We start from the raw sequence: 18867 nt of genomic DNA, 5'->3' as shown, positions 1-18867 counted from the left end.
ATTTAAGTGAGGTTTTGAAAAAGACCGTGCCAGGTCGAAACGTTACCGTGTTACCGTATTGTCCGCAATCACTTGTTTGCTCTCTTTAAAAATTATTTGGTGGTGCCTGTGCACTTGAATAAAAACAAAACAAAAAAACTTTCTACGTTGAAACCAAGACTGGAGTGTTAGGAGTCGAGTTTCCTCTGCTGCACAGGGGGAATCTCGATCCGTGTCTGCTTCAGCCGCAGTGGGCTCTGCTCAGCGGAGGCGCTGCTCCCAGCGTCTTGCTGGGACTGATTCTGTGCAGGGGGTTACTGCTGCCTTTTCTGGCTCTCCTGTTGTACCCTGCACTGATCTGCGGCGAGCGGGCTTCTCTGGGACTAAGTCCTTATTTGCACACACTGAGCATGCCCAGGGCAAGATCTCCCGTTGGAGATCGAGGGTCACATGCTCAGGCACTGCAGCACATCCCATTGGTCCTCTTGGCAGGTCCTGAAAGGGCAAAACTTCTGTAGCTGCTTCCTGTTCTGCAACTATATAAACTGCGCATGACCGCACGGCCATGCGCTAGTATTGTCTTGATAATGTGTGTGTGTAGATGGATGTATGTCGATGGATGAAAGCTCCTAAGTATCCCTCCCTAGTGTTGTTGACTGCTCGCGGATGATGGTAGCTATCTAGCGCCCGACTAGCCATCTGCACGTAACACACATCACAGCGTCCAGTTGCTGTGTCCGCCAGTACGGCGCCGTGCGCTTCCTCTGCGCTTTCCTTACCCAAGCCTGGGTGGTTAGTGGCGTCCGTCAGTGTGGCACCGCACGCACTCTCGTGCCTTTATATTCTATTTATTAGTTTCCTCACACACCCAGTTGCGGTGTTGTGCCAGCAAGTGTCTAATCGAACTTCAATCCTGAGTAGGGGTTTAGTTCGCTGACTTCTTGCTCGCGCTCTATGTGCGGTACTGCGGTCCTGTGACGCAACAGGATCGCTTCCTTCACGCAGGGTGAAGTTAACCCATGTGTGTATACTTAGTACCGCCATATAGTCCGTCTTACTAGCAGCAGGGTCTTTACCTGCATGGTGGACCTCGGACTGCGAACGCACCTAGTTTCATATCATCTATACTTGGTGCGTTCCGCCGGTCCTTAACATAATACTAGCGCCAAGGTCTGGCTAGTAAATGGCGGACATTCAGCAATCTTGGCGGTATATCCAGCAGCTGGAATGTAGGTTGTCGGCTCTCGAGAGCTCAACCTCAGCTGTGGATGTTACAGCAGTTGCTGTACAGGCTGCTAGCGTGGCTGCAGCAACATTGTCCACTGCCACCCCTGTTCCGACATTATCTCGCCTCCCGTTGCCAGAAAAATTTTCTGGAGATTGCAAAACTTGTAGGGGATTCGTGAGTCAGTGCTCTATCCACCTCGAGCTCCTGGCTGCACGTTTTCCTACAGAGCGGGCTAAGGTGGGATTTATTGTCTCTCTCTTGTCGGACAGGGCGTTGGAGTGGGCTACGCCGCTGTGGGAGCGTGATGATCATGTGGTGCAAAGTGCTCCGTTGTTTCTGAGCACTCTGAAAAAGGTCTTTTTAGGACCTCAAGTCACCCATGACACAGCGCTCCAACTACTGGCATTAACTCAGGGTGAGTCCTTGGTCAGCCATTTTTCCGTCCGCTTCCATACTTTAGCTTCTGAGCTGGAGTAGTCGGATAAAGCCCTTATCCCCATATTTTGGAGGGGCCTGGCTGATCACGTTAAGGACGCTCTGGCCACTAGGGAGATTCCTGCCACACTGGAGGAGTTAATAACTGTCTCTACTCGTATTGACCTCCGTTTTAACGAGCGGAGGTTAGAGCGAGCCCAGTGTAGGCAGAGGTTTCGGCTGGCTCCCACCTTCGCCAAACCTTTGGAATCTTCAATCCAGGCATCTGAGTCACATGAGGCCTTAGAGGTGACACGAGCGGGATCCAAATCTCAGTCCGCCCGTGCACATAGGGTCCGTCATCTTTGCCAGCAGTCAGGACATCTTGCCTCCAAGGGTCCTCAGCGGTCGGGGAAACGTCAGCGTCTAGTGGCAGTTGGAGGAGGTACACTAGACACGGCGACGTTTGCCTCAAAGTTGTCCTTCAAGGGGACAATTACCATAGGCCCATCCACTCTAATGGTCGAGCTATGCGTGGATTCTGGGGCAGAGGGTAATTTTATGTCTTCCTCTTTTGCCCAGCGTCACGCAATACCCTTGGTGATGCTCGCCAAGCCTGTAACCGTCAACACTACCCTCACAGATTACCCACCAAACCATTCCTTTCACGCTTTCTGTGTCTCCATCACATCAGGAGATAATCTCCCTATTAGTCATTCCTGAGGGAATTGATGAGGTCCTGTTGGGGATACCATGGCTTCGCTACCATTCTCCTCATATTGAGTGGTCCTCTGGGAGAATTTTGGGATGGAGTAAATCCTGCGAGGGTAGATGTCAGAGGGAGTGCGTTCAGGTTGCTACTACACAGGTACCCGCAGATCTTTCCTCTCTCCCCAAGCACTATTGGCCCTATGCAGACGTGTTCTCTAAAAGAGCTGCGGAGACCCTTCCGCCTCACCGCCCCTATGACTGTCCTATTGACCTCTTGCCTGGTGCTGAGCCTCCCCGGGGTCGAGTCTATCCGTTATCTCTCCCGGAGACGGAGGCAATGTCTCAGTACATCCAAGAGAATCTGGCAAGAGGATTCATTAGGAAGTCAGTGTCACCGGCAGGGGCTGGTTTCTTCTTCGTACAGAAGAAGACTGGAGACTTACGTCCGTGCATAGACTACAGGGGTCTTAACGCCATCACCGTTAAGAACAAGTACCCATTACCCCTGATATCTGAGCTGTTTGATAGGCTACGGGGAGCGAGGATATTTACTAAGTTAGATCTGCGGGGTGCTTACAACCTGATTCGCATCCGTGAGGGGGATGAATGGAAGACGGCTTTTAACACCAGGGATGGGCACTATGAATATCTGGTGATGCCCTTCGGGCTCTGTAATGCCCCAGCCATTTTCCAAGACTTTGTGAACGACATCTTCCGGGATATGCTCACCACCTCGGTCGTAGTCTATCTGGATGATATTCTCATCTTCTCTCCTGATATGGACTCCCATCGGAGAGATGTTCGCAAAGTCTTCGACCTCTTACGGGCAAACTCCCTCTGCGCCAAGTTGGAGAAGTGTGTGTTTGAGCAGGAGTTCTTGCCTTTCCTTGGTTATATCATCTCTGCCCAGGGTTTGGCTATGGATCCTGCCAAGCTACAGGCTGTAATGGACTGGCAGGAACCCCATTCTCTTAAAGCAGTGCAGCGCTTTATAGGGTTCATTAATTACTATCGCCAGTTCATTCCACACTTCTCAACTTTGGTAGCTCCCTTGGTTGCCCTCACCAAGAAGGGAGCAAATCCCAAGTTGTGGTCAGAGGAGGTCTCCAAAGCATTTCTCTCGATCAAGTCACACTTCTCTAGCGCTCCCATCCTACATCGCCCCGATGTTGATAAACCATTTATCTTGGAGGTGCATGCCTCATCCGTTGGTGCTGGAGCAGTCCTTTTCCAAAAGGATGCTCAAGGTTGGAAGCATCCTTGCTTCTTCTTCTCCAAGACCTTCACACCAGCGGAGAGGAATTATTCCATCGGGGACAGGGAGTTGCTAGCCATGAAGTTGGCTTTTTCTGAGTGGAGACATCTCTTGGAGGGAGCTCGCTTTCCCTTCCAAGTCTTCACTGACCACAAGAACTTGGTATATCTACAAACGGCCCAGCGGCTGAATTCTCGCCAGGCTAGATGGTCCCTGTTCTTCTCCCGGTTTCATTTTACTCTCCATTTCCTCTCCGGCGAGAAGAACGTTCGTGCTGACGCTCTCTCCCGCTCCGTAGTGTCATCGGAGGAGGAGGAGGAGCCTCGGCTTATTGTCCCTTCTGAGAGCCTAAGAACTGTAGCTCCGGTTTCGCTAGAGTCTGTGCCCCCGGGCAAGACTTTCGTACCAGCTAACTGGCGACCGGAGGTTCTCTCTTGGGCTCACTCCTCCAGAGTGGGTGGGCATTTTGGGACCAAGAGGACATCTGAGCTTTTGGCGAGAACATACTGGTGGCCGCATATGGCCCGAGATGTCAGGGACTATATTCAGGCGTGCGTTTCTTGCGCTCAGAATCGGTCTCCTCGGCAACGGCCTGCTGGGTTGCTTTACCCTCTACCGGTGGCAGACAGGCCCTGGGAGATGGTCGGGATGGACTTTGTGGTGGGCTTACCCAAGTCGCGTGGCTGCTCCATTATTTGGGTTGTCACCGACCATTTCTCTAAGATGGTGCATTTGGTGCCGCTTCCTCGGTTACCCTCTGCACGGGCCTTGGCGGTGTTGTTCATTAAGCACGTTTTCCGATTGCATGGTATGCCTGATAAGATTGTCAGCGATCGGGGTCCCCAGTTCGCGTCTCGGTTTTGGAGAGAGCTCTGCCGTTTACTGAGCATAGAGTTAAACCTCTCCTCTGCATACCATCCCGAGACGAATGGGTTGGTGGAGAGAACCAACCAGACTCTGGTGACATATTTGCGACATTTCGTCTCTGCTAGGCAGGATGACTGGGCATGTTTGCTACCTTGGGCGGAATTTGCCTTGAACAACGCCGTAGCTGATTCCACTGGTCAGACTCCTTTTCTCCTTAATTACGGCCAGCATCCGCGTGTCCCTGTGCCCATGCCCGTGTCATCCACCGATTCTAGGGTGGCAGACTGGGCGGTGGAGGCACGTGACATCTGGGACCGCACACAGGATGCCATCCGGGCCTCCAAGGAGAGAATGAGGGTTTCGGCTGATACACACCGGCGCCCCGCTCCGGTCTTTGCTCCTGGCGACTTAGTGTGGCTCTCCGCCCGTAACATCAGGCTGCGAGTTGAGTCCACTAAGTTTGCTCCTCGCTACATTGCCCCGTTTAAGGTTCTGGAACAGGTCAATCCTGTGGTCTACCGTTTGGCTATTCCTCCACGCCTTGGTATCACCGATACTTTTCACGTTTCCCTCTTAAAGCCCGTTCATTTGTCCCGGTTTTCTGAGTCATCTGCTGGGACATCGGGTTCATCCACGGATGAGTTTGAGGTGAATGCTATTGTGGGGTGCAAGGTGGTACGTGGCAAGAAATTTTATCTGGTGGACTGGAAGGGTCACGGCCCAGAGGATAGAACCTGGGAGCCTCTGGAGCACATTCAGGCTCCGCTGCTTATTGCAGCTTTTGAGCGTAGTGAGGCTCAAGGAGGGGGGCCCTAGGGGGGGGGTAATGTTAGGAGTCGAGTTTCCTCTGCTGCACAGGGGGAATCTCGATCCGTGTCTGCTGCAGTCTCCCATTCTGCTTCGGCTGCAGTGGGCTCTGCTCAGCGGAGGCGCCGCTCCCAGCATCTTGCTGGGACTGATTCTGTGCAGGGGGTTACTGCTGCCTTTTCTGGCTCTCCTGTTGTACCCTGCACTGATCTGCAGCGAGCGGGCTTCTCTGGGACTAAGTCCTTATTTGCACACACTGAGCATGCCCAGGGCAAGATCTCCCGTTGGAGATCGAGGGTCACATGCTCAGGCACTGCAGCACATCCCATTGGTCCTCTTGGCAGGTCCTGAAAGGGCAAAACTTCTGTAGCTGCTTCCTGTTCTGCAACTATATAAACTGCGCATGACCGCACGGCCATGCGCTAGTATTGTCTTGATAATGTGTGTGTGTAGATGGATGTATGTCGATGGATGAAAGCTCCTAAGTATCCCTCCCTAGTGTTGTTGACTGCTCGCGGATGATGGTAGCTATCTAGCGCCCGACTAGCCATCTGCATGTAACACACATCACAGCGTCCAGTTGCTGTGTCCGCCAGTACGGCGCCGTGCGCTTCCTCTGCGCTTTCCTTACCCAAGCCTGGGTGGTTAGTGGCGTCCGTCAGTGTGGCACCGCACGCACTCTCGTGCCTTTATATTCTATTTATTAGTTTCCTTACACACCCAGTTGCGGTGTTGTGCCAGCAAGTGTCTAATCGAACTTCAATCCTGAGTAGGGGTTGAGTTCGCTGATTTCTTGCTCGCGCTCTATGTGCGGTACTGCGGTCCTGTGACGCAACAGGATCGCTTCCTTCATGCAGGGTGAAGTTAACCCATGTGTGTATACTTAGTACCGCCATATAGTCCGTCTTACTAGCAGCAGGGTCTTTACCTGCATGGTGGACCTTGGACTGCGAACGCACCTAGTTTCATATCATCTATACTTGGTGCGTTCCGCCGGTCCTTAACATGGAGTGCGGCTGTTTTTTTGTATATGTGACGTTAGATGTCCAGCCAGCACCTCTCTCACTGAACTATACAGTGTGCCCATCTTACTTTCTGGATATGTTCATGCAGATAAAGGCATAATCAGGAAGGTTTCTGCCAGACAAATTCATTGGATTAAGAGAGCAGTGCCAAATCCCATTACAAAGCAGCAAACAGGTATTTGATGCTGCTGATGCCTCTGGAGTCCCTCGAACCTCAAGGTGTAGGATCCTTCATAGGCTTGCTGTGGTGCATAAACCTACTATTTGGCCACCCCTAAACAGTGTTCACAAGCAGAAACGGTTGCAGTGGGCCCAGACATACATGAAGACTAATTTTCAAACAGTCTTGTTTACTGATGAGTGTCGAGCAACCCTGGATGGTCCAGATGGATGGAGTAGTGGATGGTTGGTGGATGGCCACCATGTCGCAACAAGGCTGCAACGTCAGCAAGGAGGTGGAGAAATCATGTTTTGGGCCGGAATCATGGGGAAACAGCTGGTAAGGCCCTTTAAGGTTCCTGAAGGTGTGAAAATGACCTCTGTAAAGTAAATAGCGTTTCTGACTGACAACTTTCTTCCATGGTCTAAAAAGCAGAAACGTGCCTTCAGGAGCAAAATCATCTTCATGCATGACAATGCACCATCTCATGCTGGAAAGAATACCTCTGAGTCATTGGCTGCTATGGGCATAAAAGGAGATAAACTCATGGTGTGGCCACCATCTTCCCCTGACCTCAACCCTATAGAAAACCTTTGGAGTATCATCCAGCACAAGATCTATGAGGGTGGGAGGCAGTTCACATCAAAACAGCAGCTCTGGGAGGCTATTCTGATTCATGCAAAGACGTACAAGCAGAAACTCTCCAAAAACTCAAGAATGCAAGAATTGTGAAGGTGATATCAAAGAAGGGGTCCTATGTGATGATAATCTATGCAAAACTGTAAAGCGCTGCGGAATATGTTAGCGCTATATAAAAATAAAGATTATTATTTTGTAATGTAACTTGGCCTGTTAGGGGGCTTTGGAGTTAAATAGCTTTTTTGTTCAGTGAATCTGACCTCCTAATGCTGCAAATTCCACAAATGAGCATTTTCAGTTCTTTAAAACATATCAAATGTTTAGAAATTCTACTGTGCCGAATAATTTGGAACAGTGCATTTTGAATTTTTATTCATTTTGGAGATTATACTGTTATCATTGGGAGGTTTCTTCAATAAAATTCGATGTATACTCTAACGGGTGATGACTTTTATTAGATTGACTGTCATTTGCACCGACCATTTAGGAAAATCCGAGAAAAATGTCATCTGCATAATAATTTGGAACATAGTGTATGTATGTAAACGGTATATATAGCAGTCACATAGTATATAGCAGAGGCCACGTAACACTGACAGCCATGTAGTATACAGCACAGCCACTTAGTATATAACACAGCCCTTGTAATATATAGCACAGTCCACGCAGTATATAACACAGCCCATGCAGTATATAACACAGCCCACGCAGTATGTAACACAGCCCACGCAATATATAACACAGCCCATGCAGTATGTAACACAGCCCACGCAGTATATACTGTAACACTGCCGACGTAGTATATAACACAGCCCACGTAGTATATAACACTGGCCACATAGTATATAACACAGCCCACATAGAATATAACACTGGCCACGTAGCATATAACACTGGCCACATAGTATATAACACTGCCCACATAGTATATAACACTGCCCACGTAGTATATAACACTGCCCACGTAGTATATAACACTGCCCATGTAGTATATAACACAGCCCATGTAGTATATAACACTGCCCACATAGTATATAACACTGGCCGTGTAGTATATAACACAGCCCATGCAGTATATAACACTGGCCTCGTAGTATATAATACAGCCCACGTAATATATAGCAGCCACACAATATATAACACAGCCCACGTAATATATAGCAGCCATGCATTATATAACACAGCTCACGTAGTATATAACACTGGCCACATAGTATATAACACTGCCTATGCAGTATATAATACAGGCCACGCAGTATATAGCACAGCCACGTAGTATATAGCAGCCTCCCAGTATATAACACAGGACAAGTACTATATAGCAATGTGTGCACCATATCCCTGTTAAAAAAAAGAATAAAAATAAAAAATACTTATATACTCACCCTCCTGCATCCAGTGAAGCTGTCCCGATGCGCGCGATGCAGCCGCCAGCTTCAGTTCCCAGTGATGCATTGCGAAATTACCCAGATGACTTGGCAGTCTCGCGAGACCACTAAGTCATCTGGGTAATTTCGCAATGCATTGCTGGGAACGGAAGCTGGCGGTAGCCTCGCACGGATCGGTGGACAACGGAAGGTCAATAAGCTCGTCAATAAGTAAAAACAGCATTTAGGAAAACAGCATGAAAAAGTAATATAACCATTTAAAAGATACTTGTTTTCATATTTGTTAACTGTATCATTAAAGTCACTAATAGTATTTTTTTCCTGGGGGGGAAACTTTAAACTATGCAAGCCATAGAGCGGAAATTAAAATTATTTTATTATAGAGTTTTATTTCAGGAATGTACTGTAGTGTTATATTACATTTTATCAGATTACATTTCGTTCATCTTTTTTAACCCTGTAGCAAAAGTGGCAAGACTTTCTCTGTCTCTTCCACCATTAAACCTTCAAGCATTCCAAAGCTCCAGTGGACGCAAGTCTTTTTGGGACAGTGATGAAGAAAAAAGAGATGCTCATTATAGCAAAGAAGATGAGGATGAGGAAGATGAAGGCTTTGGCCTTCCGGAGCATCAAAGAACAGGCTCCGAATCTGAAGGAGAGGTTGCAGGAGTCCCCATTGTAGTAACGGAAATGGATGATGGACGAAACCTCCGGAGTCTTCTAAAGTCACCGAAATCTGCTGATGAGGTAGATGATGACCTTGATCGAAAACGAAAAATGGTGTCCTTTTTTGATGATGTAACAGTTTACTTATTTGACCAGGTAAGAAAAAAATTAAAGAGAGTAATGGTAATGCTTTAACAATGCAGTCATAATACCATACTCGTAAGAGGGCATAGAATATGTAAGTCATCAAGGCTTGTCAAACTGTGGGTGGGGTGGGATGACTTTTTTTATACTCCTGGAAGTAGAAATTTTATGCAAGAAAATACAGTAAAATCTATATGCATTTACCTTATTGTACCCAACATGGTGCTTTGTTAAAGGGAATCTGTCACAAGTTTTTTTGCCATCTAATCTGAGAGCAGTATAATGTTGGGGCAGGTATCCTGATTTCAATGATGTGTCACTTAGTAGGAGGCCGCATAGTGTAGTTTTGATAAAATCCGTTTTATTAGCAGGTGATTATCACTAGAGGACTAGTAAACGTACTGCTTCGTATTCCAACCACGCCCCCACCACTGATGTGCATAGGCAGAAAGCTGTTAATCAGTGGTGTGGGCAGAGTTGTACAGAGCTCAACATTCAGAGAATTGCTGCATCTGCAGCAGATAAAGGCTCGGTGCCTCTACATTGTTTCTCTAAGAATATATCTAAAACCTGGTGATAGATGCCCTTTAAGCTGAAAATATATGATATATTTGGATAATATCGTTGGCACTGACAAATTCTTTTTCTCTGCCTCCTTCAGATCTTAGATTTCTTCAAATTATTTTTATTACATTTTTTGGGGAAGGAGTAACAATACACACCGAAGGATATATACATGTACATAGAGAAAGCAATCAAACCAATGTAGTAGGAGGGAGGAAAACTAACAGTATGGGGTTAGGAGGGACATAGGGAAATTTATACAAACATAATAGGTCAACCGAACCTGCTGGACATTATATTATTTAAGGAGAAACATAAAATTAAGATCTACTCAACCTGAGTAAAAAATGTAATAGGATCATATAATATATAATTTGGGGTATTAGATAAAGGGCAAATCTTGACACCTCCTTCAATTTCCGAAAATCTTTACAGAACTGTAACGATCCATCCAGCTTTGGAATCAGTACAATGGGACTAGCCCACTCACTCCTGACCTCTTCAATCATTCCTAACTGGAGTATCTTCTTTACCTCTTCCAAGATGGCTTGCCTCTGGAATCACGAACATGGTACAGTGTAATTCACACCCTTCCCGAGGCTCGTGGACAATGTCATGCCGGATCACAGATGATTGACCGGGCAGTTCTGAAAATACGTCCGTATTCCTCTGCACTAACTTCCAAGCCTCCTGTAGCTGTGGTTTCAAAAGATTTTCACTAATCTTTACCTCGTTCAAAGCATCTACCCGGACTGATATCAGAGGGACCATCAGAGATGCGGCCGGAGTCGGCTCTGTAATCATACATTCCTGGTCTTTCCATTCTTTTAATAGATTGACATGGTAAATTTGCTCAGGTTTCCTCTTCCCGGGCTGATACACACTGTAGTTCACCTCCCCAATTTTGCCCCGGACTTCATATGGGCCTTGCCACCTGGCCAAGAACTTACTTTCTCCAGTGGGTACCAAAACTAACACTCTAACCCCTTGTTTAAAGGATCTAGCTGTAGTTTTTCCATTGTAACCTCAGCTCTGAGCTGTCTGGGCATTCAGGAGATGTTTCTTTACGATAGGCATTATGTATGTAATCCAATCCTGCATACTCGCAATGTGCTCTATAACGCTTTTCTGAGCGGTGGGCTCTTGCTCCCCTGTTTCTTTGGCAATGTCCAGCAGGCCCTTGAGATGTCTACCATGTAATAGTTCGAACAGAGATAATTCCGTGGAAAACTGTGGTACCTCCCATATGGCGAACATTAGATATGTCAACAACATATCCCAGTCCTTCTTATCTTTAGCTATCACTTTTTTAACATAGATTTTTAAGGTCTTATTAAATATTTCTGCTAGACCCTCAGACTGACGTACAAAACTGTTTGATCTGGACTCTGGAGCAGTTTACACAATTCTTTAGTGACTTTGGACATAAAAGGAATCCCCTGATCTGTAAGGATCTCTTTGGTAGCCCAAGGCAGAAGAACATGGCAAACAGCTCCTGCTCAGTAAGTTTTGCTAAGGTATGACTAAGAGGAATTACCTCCGGGTAATGAATCGCATTATCCACTATGTCCAATATGTGTTGGTGTCCACAGGCTGATTTCACTATTGGCCCAACCAAATCCATAGCAATCCTCTCAAAGGCTACCCCGATAACAGGCAGAGGAACCAGTGGACTATGGAAATTTGCTGAGGGCGCGGTCAGCAGACTCTCTGGGCATGACTCACAAAACCTTGGAATAAACGCTGGCTCAAAAGAACTGCTGTAGAATACAGCCTTGCATTTTTTTTACCCAGATGACCTACCAGCATGTGCCATCTCAAGCACCACTCAGCGGTATGATTGGGGCACTACCAGCTGAACTATTATTTCATCACAGATTTTTTGAACCCAATATAACAACTCCTGTTTGACAGCCATATGAGAGAAAACCGCCTCTGCCCCAGGTTGCTGTGCCACCCCATTTATCATTATCACCTGTTCCTGTGACCTAGTGTGGGATCCTGGAGGTGAACTGTCCCAAAAGTCCCCTGGATGCCTTACAGCTCCAAGGGGAAACCTATCAGGATTACACTCTTTGCCTATGATGGTAACCCCTACAGCAGGTGTCCCTTACTAAGGATCTTCAAGTTCAGTGTTCGGATTTACATTTACATTGGAAGGGTTAATTTTGCTCTCCGATAGGGACTAGAAAAGGGGCAAGTCTGTTCCCAAAACAGGCCCATATGGAAGGGTCTTTACCACTCCCACTGTATGTTTAATCGCCCTACAAGGGCTGGAAAAGGTAGCCTCCACCATTGGATACTCTCTGAGATCTCCAAGTATACAAACAACACCAATTTTCCTACCATGGACTGGTGTCACTAGGCTCCCTGAGTCCAAGAGAGCCTGTCTGGTACCCGTTGACGTGTACCTGGCACAGATGGGTTTCACTTTGTGTAGCATCTGTTCCCGTGGTGCAGACAGTCTGGGCATACATAGAAACCCATCGAGTAAACCCACAGTCCATTGGCTCAGGAGTCAGGGGACAGTTGGAAGCTACATGTCCTGGCCTTTGACACTGCTAACACCTGATAGCGGTGACACCTCTGGTCCGCGAGTCTGGTTTAGGGGATACTAGGCCCCTCCCCTCAGTTTTTGTAAGGTTTAGATTAACCCCATCAGAAGGTCTTATGCCTTTCCCAGGCTCCTGAGCTTGTAGGGCCCGGCGTGATACTCGCAGTGGGACACAGTCCCATATGAATTCTGGGTGACCACATAGCACTTGATCAGGCTGACCACCTGATCTTAGTTCCCCAGGTCCCCTTGCCCCACACAGCACTGTATGGCTACTGGCAGAGTTCACACCAACTGGTCAACTACTACCCTCTATACCATCTGGGCTGGGCTTAAAGTCTCAGGCTGGAGCCATTTTTTTCTAACTGCAGCAAGTCATACACCTGAGACTTAGTGGGTCGGGTCTCCACAAAAGACCACTGGTACACTCGTTGTGCCCGTACACATGTATTAACCCCCAGTTGGGCAAGGATTTCCCATAGTTCTAGGCATGCTCCCGACTTAGGTCAAAGTAAGCCTTCTGGGCGTCTCCCATCAGGAATGGGGCAACCACTTCAGCTCACTTGGAAATTGGCAAGCTTTCCCACTCCACTGTGCATTCAAGCACAGTGAGGAAAAATTCTGTGTCATCCTCCGGACTCATTTTCATCAGTGATGACCTGACTTTGTCCTGGGCCTCAGGACAGCAGTGGGGCTGTCTCTCACAGAGTCTCTCGCGGGACCGTAATCTGTTGTAGACTCAGGTTTAGTCAGCTGCAGCTGCTGCTGCAGGTACGGCTTCTGCTTTTGCACCTGCTGCTGCCCTGCTTTTGCTGCTGAAACTGCAGCTCCTGCTGTTGGGTGATGACCAAATGTTTTAGTATCTCCTACATATTGTCCATGGGACTGACTTATAACTTTGCGGACTTAATCACCGATATACAGTTTTCTTCGGGGTACGTCTCAATTCACACTGTCCGCATTCTCCACCATATGTAAGGCAGTGGTGTTTCCGCTAGTGAATTTAGTGATACAGTGACCCAGGCAATTTAAGTAAGTTTATTGGCCATATACTGCATACATGAAATCGCTCACCTTCAGATCGCAGCCGGGAATAGGTAAATAAAGTTTGGATCTCTACATGCATCACCCTGTTGAGACCAATATATCTCTTGTTTCTAAATGTTTTAAATCCCATTTGTTCTTTTTGCGTTTAATAAAATATTTCTATTTTTCATTATCTTAGTTTCTGGCAATCTTGCAGGGTTTCAGTGCCTATTCAGTATCTCCTTCCCCTTTTGCTTCACTTTTTTGTCTTTTTTGGGTACCGTATATGGCACATTCCCCTAATTGTTCGGTGGCCAATTTCCTTTTGTAGCCATGTCAATTCTTTCAGCATTTTTGCAGTGTTTTTTTCACCAATAGAATCTCAAGAGAATGTGAAAAATGCTTTAAAGAACGCAATGGCAATTTCGCATAATTTTTATGCGTTTTTTGGAGAATAAAACTACCTTTAGTAAATATGTGCTATAGACAAAGCATGCATGTAATTCGCACACAAAAACAAATAAAAAATGCTGTGAAAAACAGACGTTTTGAATGCAGTGTTTTTTTTTGCTAAGAGAGCAGGTTTTGGCTGTAGAAAAAATTGCAGCAAATAACCCTGCATGTGACTATCAGTCATGGACACTTGACCAGGTGCCCAAAGGTCAGAAAAACTACCGTAATAAAGTACCTACTCCTGGTGACTCTCCTCCTGAAGCGATGTCCCCAGCAGCCACACATACAATATTACTCCCTCTGTGCTCTCCCTGCACTAAGCGGTGAGATCCTGCAGATTATCGCGAAATCTCGCTGCTTTGGTTGGTGTGAGAACATAGCAAGCAGAGCAGAAACCAGGGGGACAGTGATGGATACTGAAGCAGAGGCAGGCAACACACGTCTAATGAAATAACCCTGTTCCTGGCAGCAGAGCGTTACCCGTTTTCTCCTGCCCAAGGATGTGCATTAGAAGCATGTGTCGTGCAGAGAGATCAATGAGAAATCGTGCCATCTACAAGATGGTTCCACGCTTCGATTGAAAATTAGGTCTATAAATCCATGGTCTTTAGATAGTTATTGACTGATTTAAAAATTACAAAATGTAATTATATATTTGTGATTACTTTTTGTAAGCTGTGTCCTAAATATATATAAAAAAAAGTAAAAGAAACTTCACCACAGTTTCGACCCAGTTCCTCCAAAATAGGCAGAGCTATGGCGGGAAGGGAGCACGTTGGGTGGCGGTAAGACTTGTGGCAAGGCTCAAGGAGGCACAGACTCTCCGAATTCATTAAGAAGCATGCGCTATCAGGAGCATCTGACTCCAGCATGCCCTATTCTCAAGATCAACTTTGTTCACCCCATTCTTCATGAATCGGAGGGTACAATTCTTAGATTAGTGGCTTTTCATAGATTTGCTCATATGGAGCTCAAGTCACCTTGATCTTTGTTATGATTTTGTTTTGCATGTGTTTGTTATAGGAGACACCTACCAATGAACTAAGTAATCCGAATGCACCAGAAAATGATCAAGTTTCCCAGAATCCTTCACTGGAGTCAAGTCTGGATGCCTTCTCTTCAGCCGATGGTTTCAGTAAGCAATGTCAATGTCCTACAACAAGCCATTGACATCCACGTAATTACAACGTCATTATATTTAAAGAGAATGTCCCAGGAGATTCCGGCTTAGCTATAACTGAGAATCTCCATTCTCCCAAAGGGGCTACATTTCTAACATTCAACTTCTCCTATGTCAATTGTACACAGTACGCCCTCAGATATCATCTCATTAACACCTCCTCACATAGCTACTGGCTAAAAAATGAAAGAGAAACACTTGAGCAGTCTGAAAACATTGGTAATGCACAAAGCTTTGTTAGCTTCATCAACAGATATGCTATTGCATACTATCCAGCATTTCAATACATCAAATTAGGACACTAAAACCTCACCCTAAGACCACACAAGAAAAACCTATGTCCCAATTTTTTGGGCGGGTTTGCAAAAAATCTCCTACTTTATTGGCTTGTCCCAACAAAATCGTGGATATTGACAAGTCTTCTGTTGAATGGTCTTATCTGTTGACCACCAAGTAAAACCAGGAGAAGCCTACGTATGTGGAAGGGGCAGGACAACCAATATTGCCCTAATATATGATTTCTATTTCATAATGTGGCTTTTGTGTCTGATAGGTGGAAGTTTTGAATGGGACGATGACTTTCCCTTGATGACCCAAAATTCCACATTCCTTCCCATGGCAGCTGAAGGCGCAGCTCTCAAGTCACCTATAAGCCCTACTGGATCAGTACCTCCTGTACTTCAAGGAAAGCGAGTCGAAGGAAACCTAATTGACTCACTAAGGTTCACCCGATTCACTGTCTCGCCTGCTGTAGAACCACATATTCCATTATGCGATTCAGATGTAGTTCCATCCGCAGGTTAGTATCATCATTGACTCATTTCTCCAAATAGTAGAGGTTGAGTAGAAACTTGAGTCCAAACCTAAAGACTCAACTGTTGAGTTGAACAAATGGTTTTTGACAATGATTGTAAAATAAAGTTGTTACGGTAATTCTGTCAGCATGAGATCCATGACCTTTGTGTTTTTCTCTAGGTGCTATTGAAAACTGAAGAGTCGACGCTTTGGCCTCCCAGAGATCTGGCTGTCATACCAGAGTCAGTGAAGCCTCATGCTACTTTTCTATGGACTTTCTATGGTTCTTTTTCTCTGCTTATGTCTGAGCAAATATACTCTTTTTCCACAAAGGTAGATTCTCTCTGGATTATCAAGATCCATGCATAGACGAGCACCGCAGATTGCAATTTATGAAGCAAAAGAACATATTTGACCGTCCTATACATGCTCTTCATAATCAAGCCCGCGTGGGAACTCTTCATCAGATATTTTGGATAATCAGCTCTTCTCTTGTCTACTGTGCAAGATGATTTCTTCATATTGAAAAAAAAAAATAATGTGCCAAACTGACTCCATTTTATTTGATGTCCAGTTCCAGCTTTGGTCTTCAGTCTGAACATCAGCGTCTTGTGGGCTCAAGTGAATGGGACTGCAGTGTTTACAGCCTCGGTTTACAGTTCTTTTTGTATCGCTTTTTTTACATTTTTCATATTCTTAGCTTTTCTGTGAGCTAAGATCCATTTCAAAGTGTAGAGATCTTATATATCATACATGGATATTTAGGCCACGAAGGCACCAGTCATATTGACTTCCTATTACAATGCAAGCCTAGCAACCCTAGTGATGCAAATATTTTTCCTTTGCTTGCTCCACTATGTTGATGTTGTCCATGTGCGTGACACCGTGTTCCGAGATTGCAAAATCAGTGCTAAAACCGGGAAATTTTTTGGAATGTTTTATTTGGATATCCGCCTTATTCTCAGAGTGCCAAAAAATGTATCCAATTCTTTACACTCCATTCTGCCAGGCCATGCATTTCATAATCATAGGGTTACGATAATACGTTCATGAGCATTCTTTTACACCTTGCAGTCTTTGTCTTACAAAAAAATTGGAGAATTGACGCCTTCAGACATTTTCCGCCTGCTAGGGGAAGGGCTGGAAAAAGTACTTTAGATAGAAATATAACAGAGATGTTTCAGCTGAGAAGTTTCAACAACTGTCGAATTACTCATTTTTTTCCGAACAGATGCAGTGGGGGAAGACGTTTCGTAAGCTGCATACGTCCCGGAACTATTTCTAGACAGCCATTTTCTAGTTCAGGTGAGATGAGAAAGCAAAAGCCAGCGGTTGTTTTATTCAGCTCTGTCTTGAGCTTAGAGTTTCCATACTATGAAAGGTTAAATGACTGTGAAATTGAGAAATTAATGTGTATTTTATCATATTACTAAAGTAGGTAGATTTGTTGTTCCTGATGTGAGGCAGTGACATATCAACGCATATCAATTGATGTTAGCTAATGAAGTTTCCTTTTACATTTGCACACTCCAGGGTCAATTTTTTGAAAATTTGTCATAAATATTAAGCTTACCCACAAAAAATTCAGACATTTGCTATTTTTAAAGAGGACTTGTCAAAAATTATCAGTTTGCAGTCTCTTTTTATTTCTGCTGCTCCCCTGAGTTTTCCATTTTTTTTTTATTTTGCCATACTGTTCCAGAGACATAAGCCTTTTTATTTAGCGCTAATTTTTGTGGTCCTTCCGAGGCGGCGTGTCTCATGGGATAATTGTGCAGAAACCCATATGGACATGCCCCTGAGGATCCTGTAAACCACACCCACTTGTAAATACCATAAAAAATAGCACGAAATAAAAATGCCCGTATCTCCAGAACCGTATGTGGGAATTTAAAAATAAAAATGAAAGGGAGTACTCGGGAGTAGTAAGAAGAAAATAAGAGTAGAAACTGAAAATGTTGTACTTCTTTAAAGTCTACTGTATTCACAGCATGAAAAGCTGCTGAGGGGCTTTCTGTAGAGGAATGGTCTGCGAGGAATGGTCTGCGAGATTTAGGACTTAGCCCTTTCCACCATGGATGGATGGCTCTGCATAAGATTCCCTCTCCACACACTCTTATATATTGGAAAGGATGGTGGTTCCTCTCTAAGTGTTGGGCTATCCTGTGTAAGTATACAGGTTTGCTTGTGTGACCCAGCACTAGTATTGTGGCCAGCAATCCCAAGTTTACCAGAACTGTTCCAAATTTTCAGAAATAATCTAAAGAGACTAATTGCTTACTTTAATTCCCAAAGGAGCATTGCGTGGCTTATACGTCTCCCTACACCAACTCAGCTCTCTCCACCAGGAGAAAATCTATCCATTATTCCCACCATAAATAATAACGGCATATTTGAACTTGTCCAGACTCAAAAAAAAGGCATGCATAGCAGACACTACACCTAAAAGTGGTTGTCCATTCAGTTTTGGTTGGTCCTGGAGACAGAACTTTAGGCATCCCTATTTTCCAACCATGTTGGTAAGTATGCACTAGGAGAACGGCCTCACTTTAACTTTTACCATGAGGTCACCTCTCCTCTCAGTATGCCTCAGGAATGGCGGTAAAGTTTGATTAGTTGTTTTGCGCGTTGTCCCTGGTTATTTTTACTTTGCGCTTCACAAATCTTCCTCTGCATATAGCGCAAACTGTTTTATTACCTCCATAGGAACTTCAGAACTTCAGACGGTAAACCTGCTTATGGTGGTAATCTGGTTTACTCCTAGTGCCAAAATTGATCCAATAGTGACCTTATTGGTTAAAGCAATGACATAACTGACTTTTGGTATATAGAGATCTATTATAACTGCAAACGGTACAATGAACTAACTCACTGCAACACTGATTTTATTTTTATTATTATTGTTTGCACTGGTGGTAGTGAGACAATACCGGCAAGATGCATACAAGGCCTGATTTTTGGGAATTTTTACTGTGAAAACAAAATGGGGATCACATAGAGATGGATAAGAGT

The 18867-nt window shown here is 45.3% G+C and overlaps 1 protein-coding gene across 6 annotated transcripts in view; it reads left to right on the top strand.

Annotated features, from left to right (window-relative positions):
* Positions 1-16380, top strand: part of LMTK3 (lemur tyrosine kinase 3) — a 94723-nt gene extending 78343 nt beyond the window's left edge. For 3 of the 6 annotated variants that reach the window (XM_069742693.1, XM_069742696.1, XM_069742694.1), the window contains 4 exons: positions 8937-9295; positions 14904-15015; positions 15614-15859; positions 16036-16380. In XM_069742693.1, the coding sequence (XP_069598794.1) occupies positions 8937-9295; positions 14904-15015; positions 15614-15859; positions 16036-16052 (734 nt within the window). In that variant the 3' untranslated portion in view covers positions 16053-16380. The remainder of the gene's footprint in view (positions 1-8936; positions 9296-14903; positions 15016-15613; positions 15860-16035) is intronic. The other 3 variants (XM_069742697.1, XM_069742698.1, XM_069742695.1) reach the window with 2 other exon arrangements.
* The last annotated feature ends 2487 nt before the right edge of the window (positions 16381-18867 follow it).

The sequence above is a fragment of the Ranitomeya imitator genome, chromosome 10 (assembly GCF_032444005.1).
Source record: "Ranitomeya imitator isolate aRanImi1 chromosome 10, aRanImi1.pri, whole genome shotgun sequence".
NCBI lineage: Eukaryota > Metazoa > Chordata > Amphibia > Anura > Dendrobatidae > Ranitomeya > Ranitomeya imitator.
This window is presented reverse-complemented; position numbering and strand designations above follow the sequence as displayed.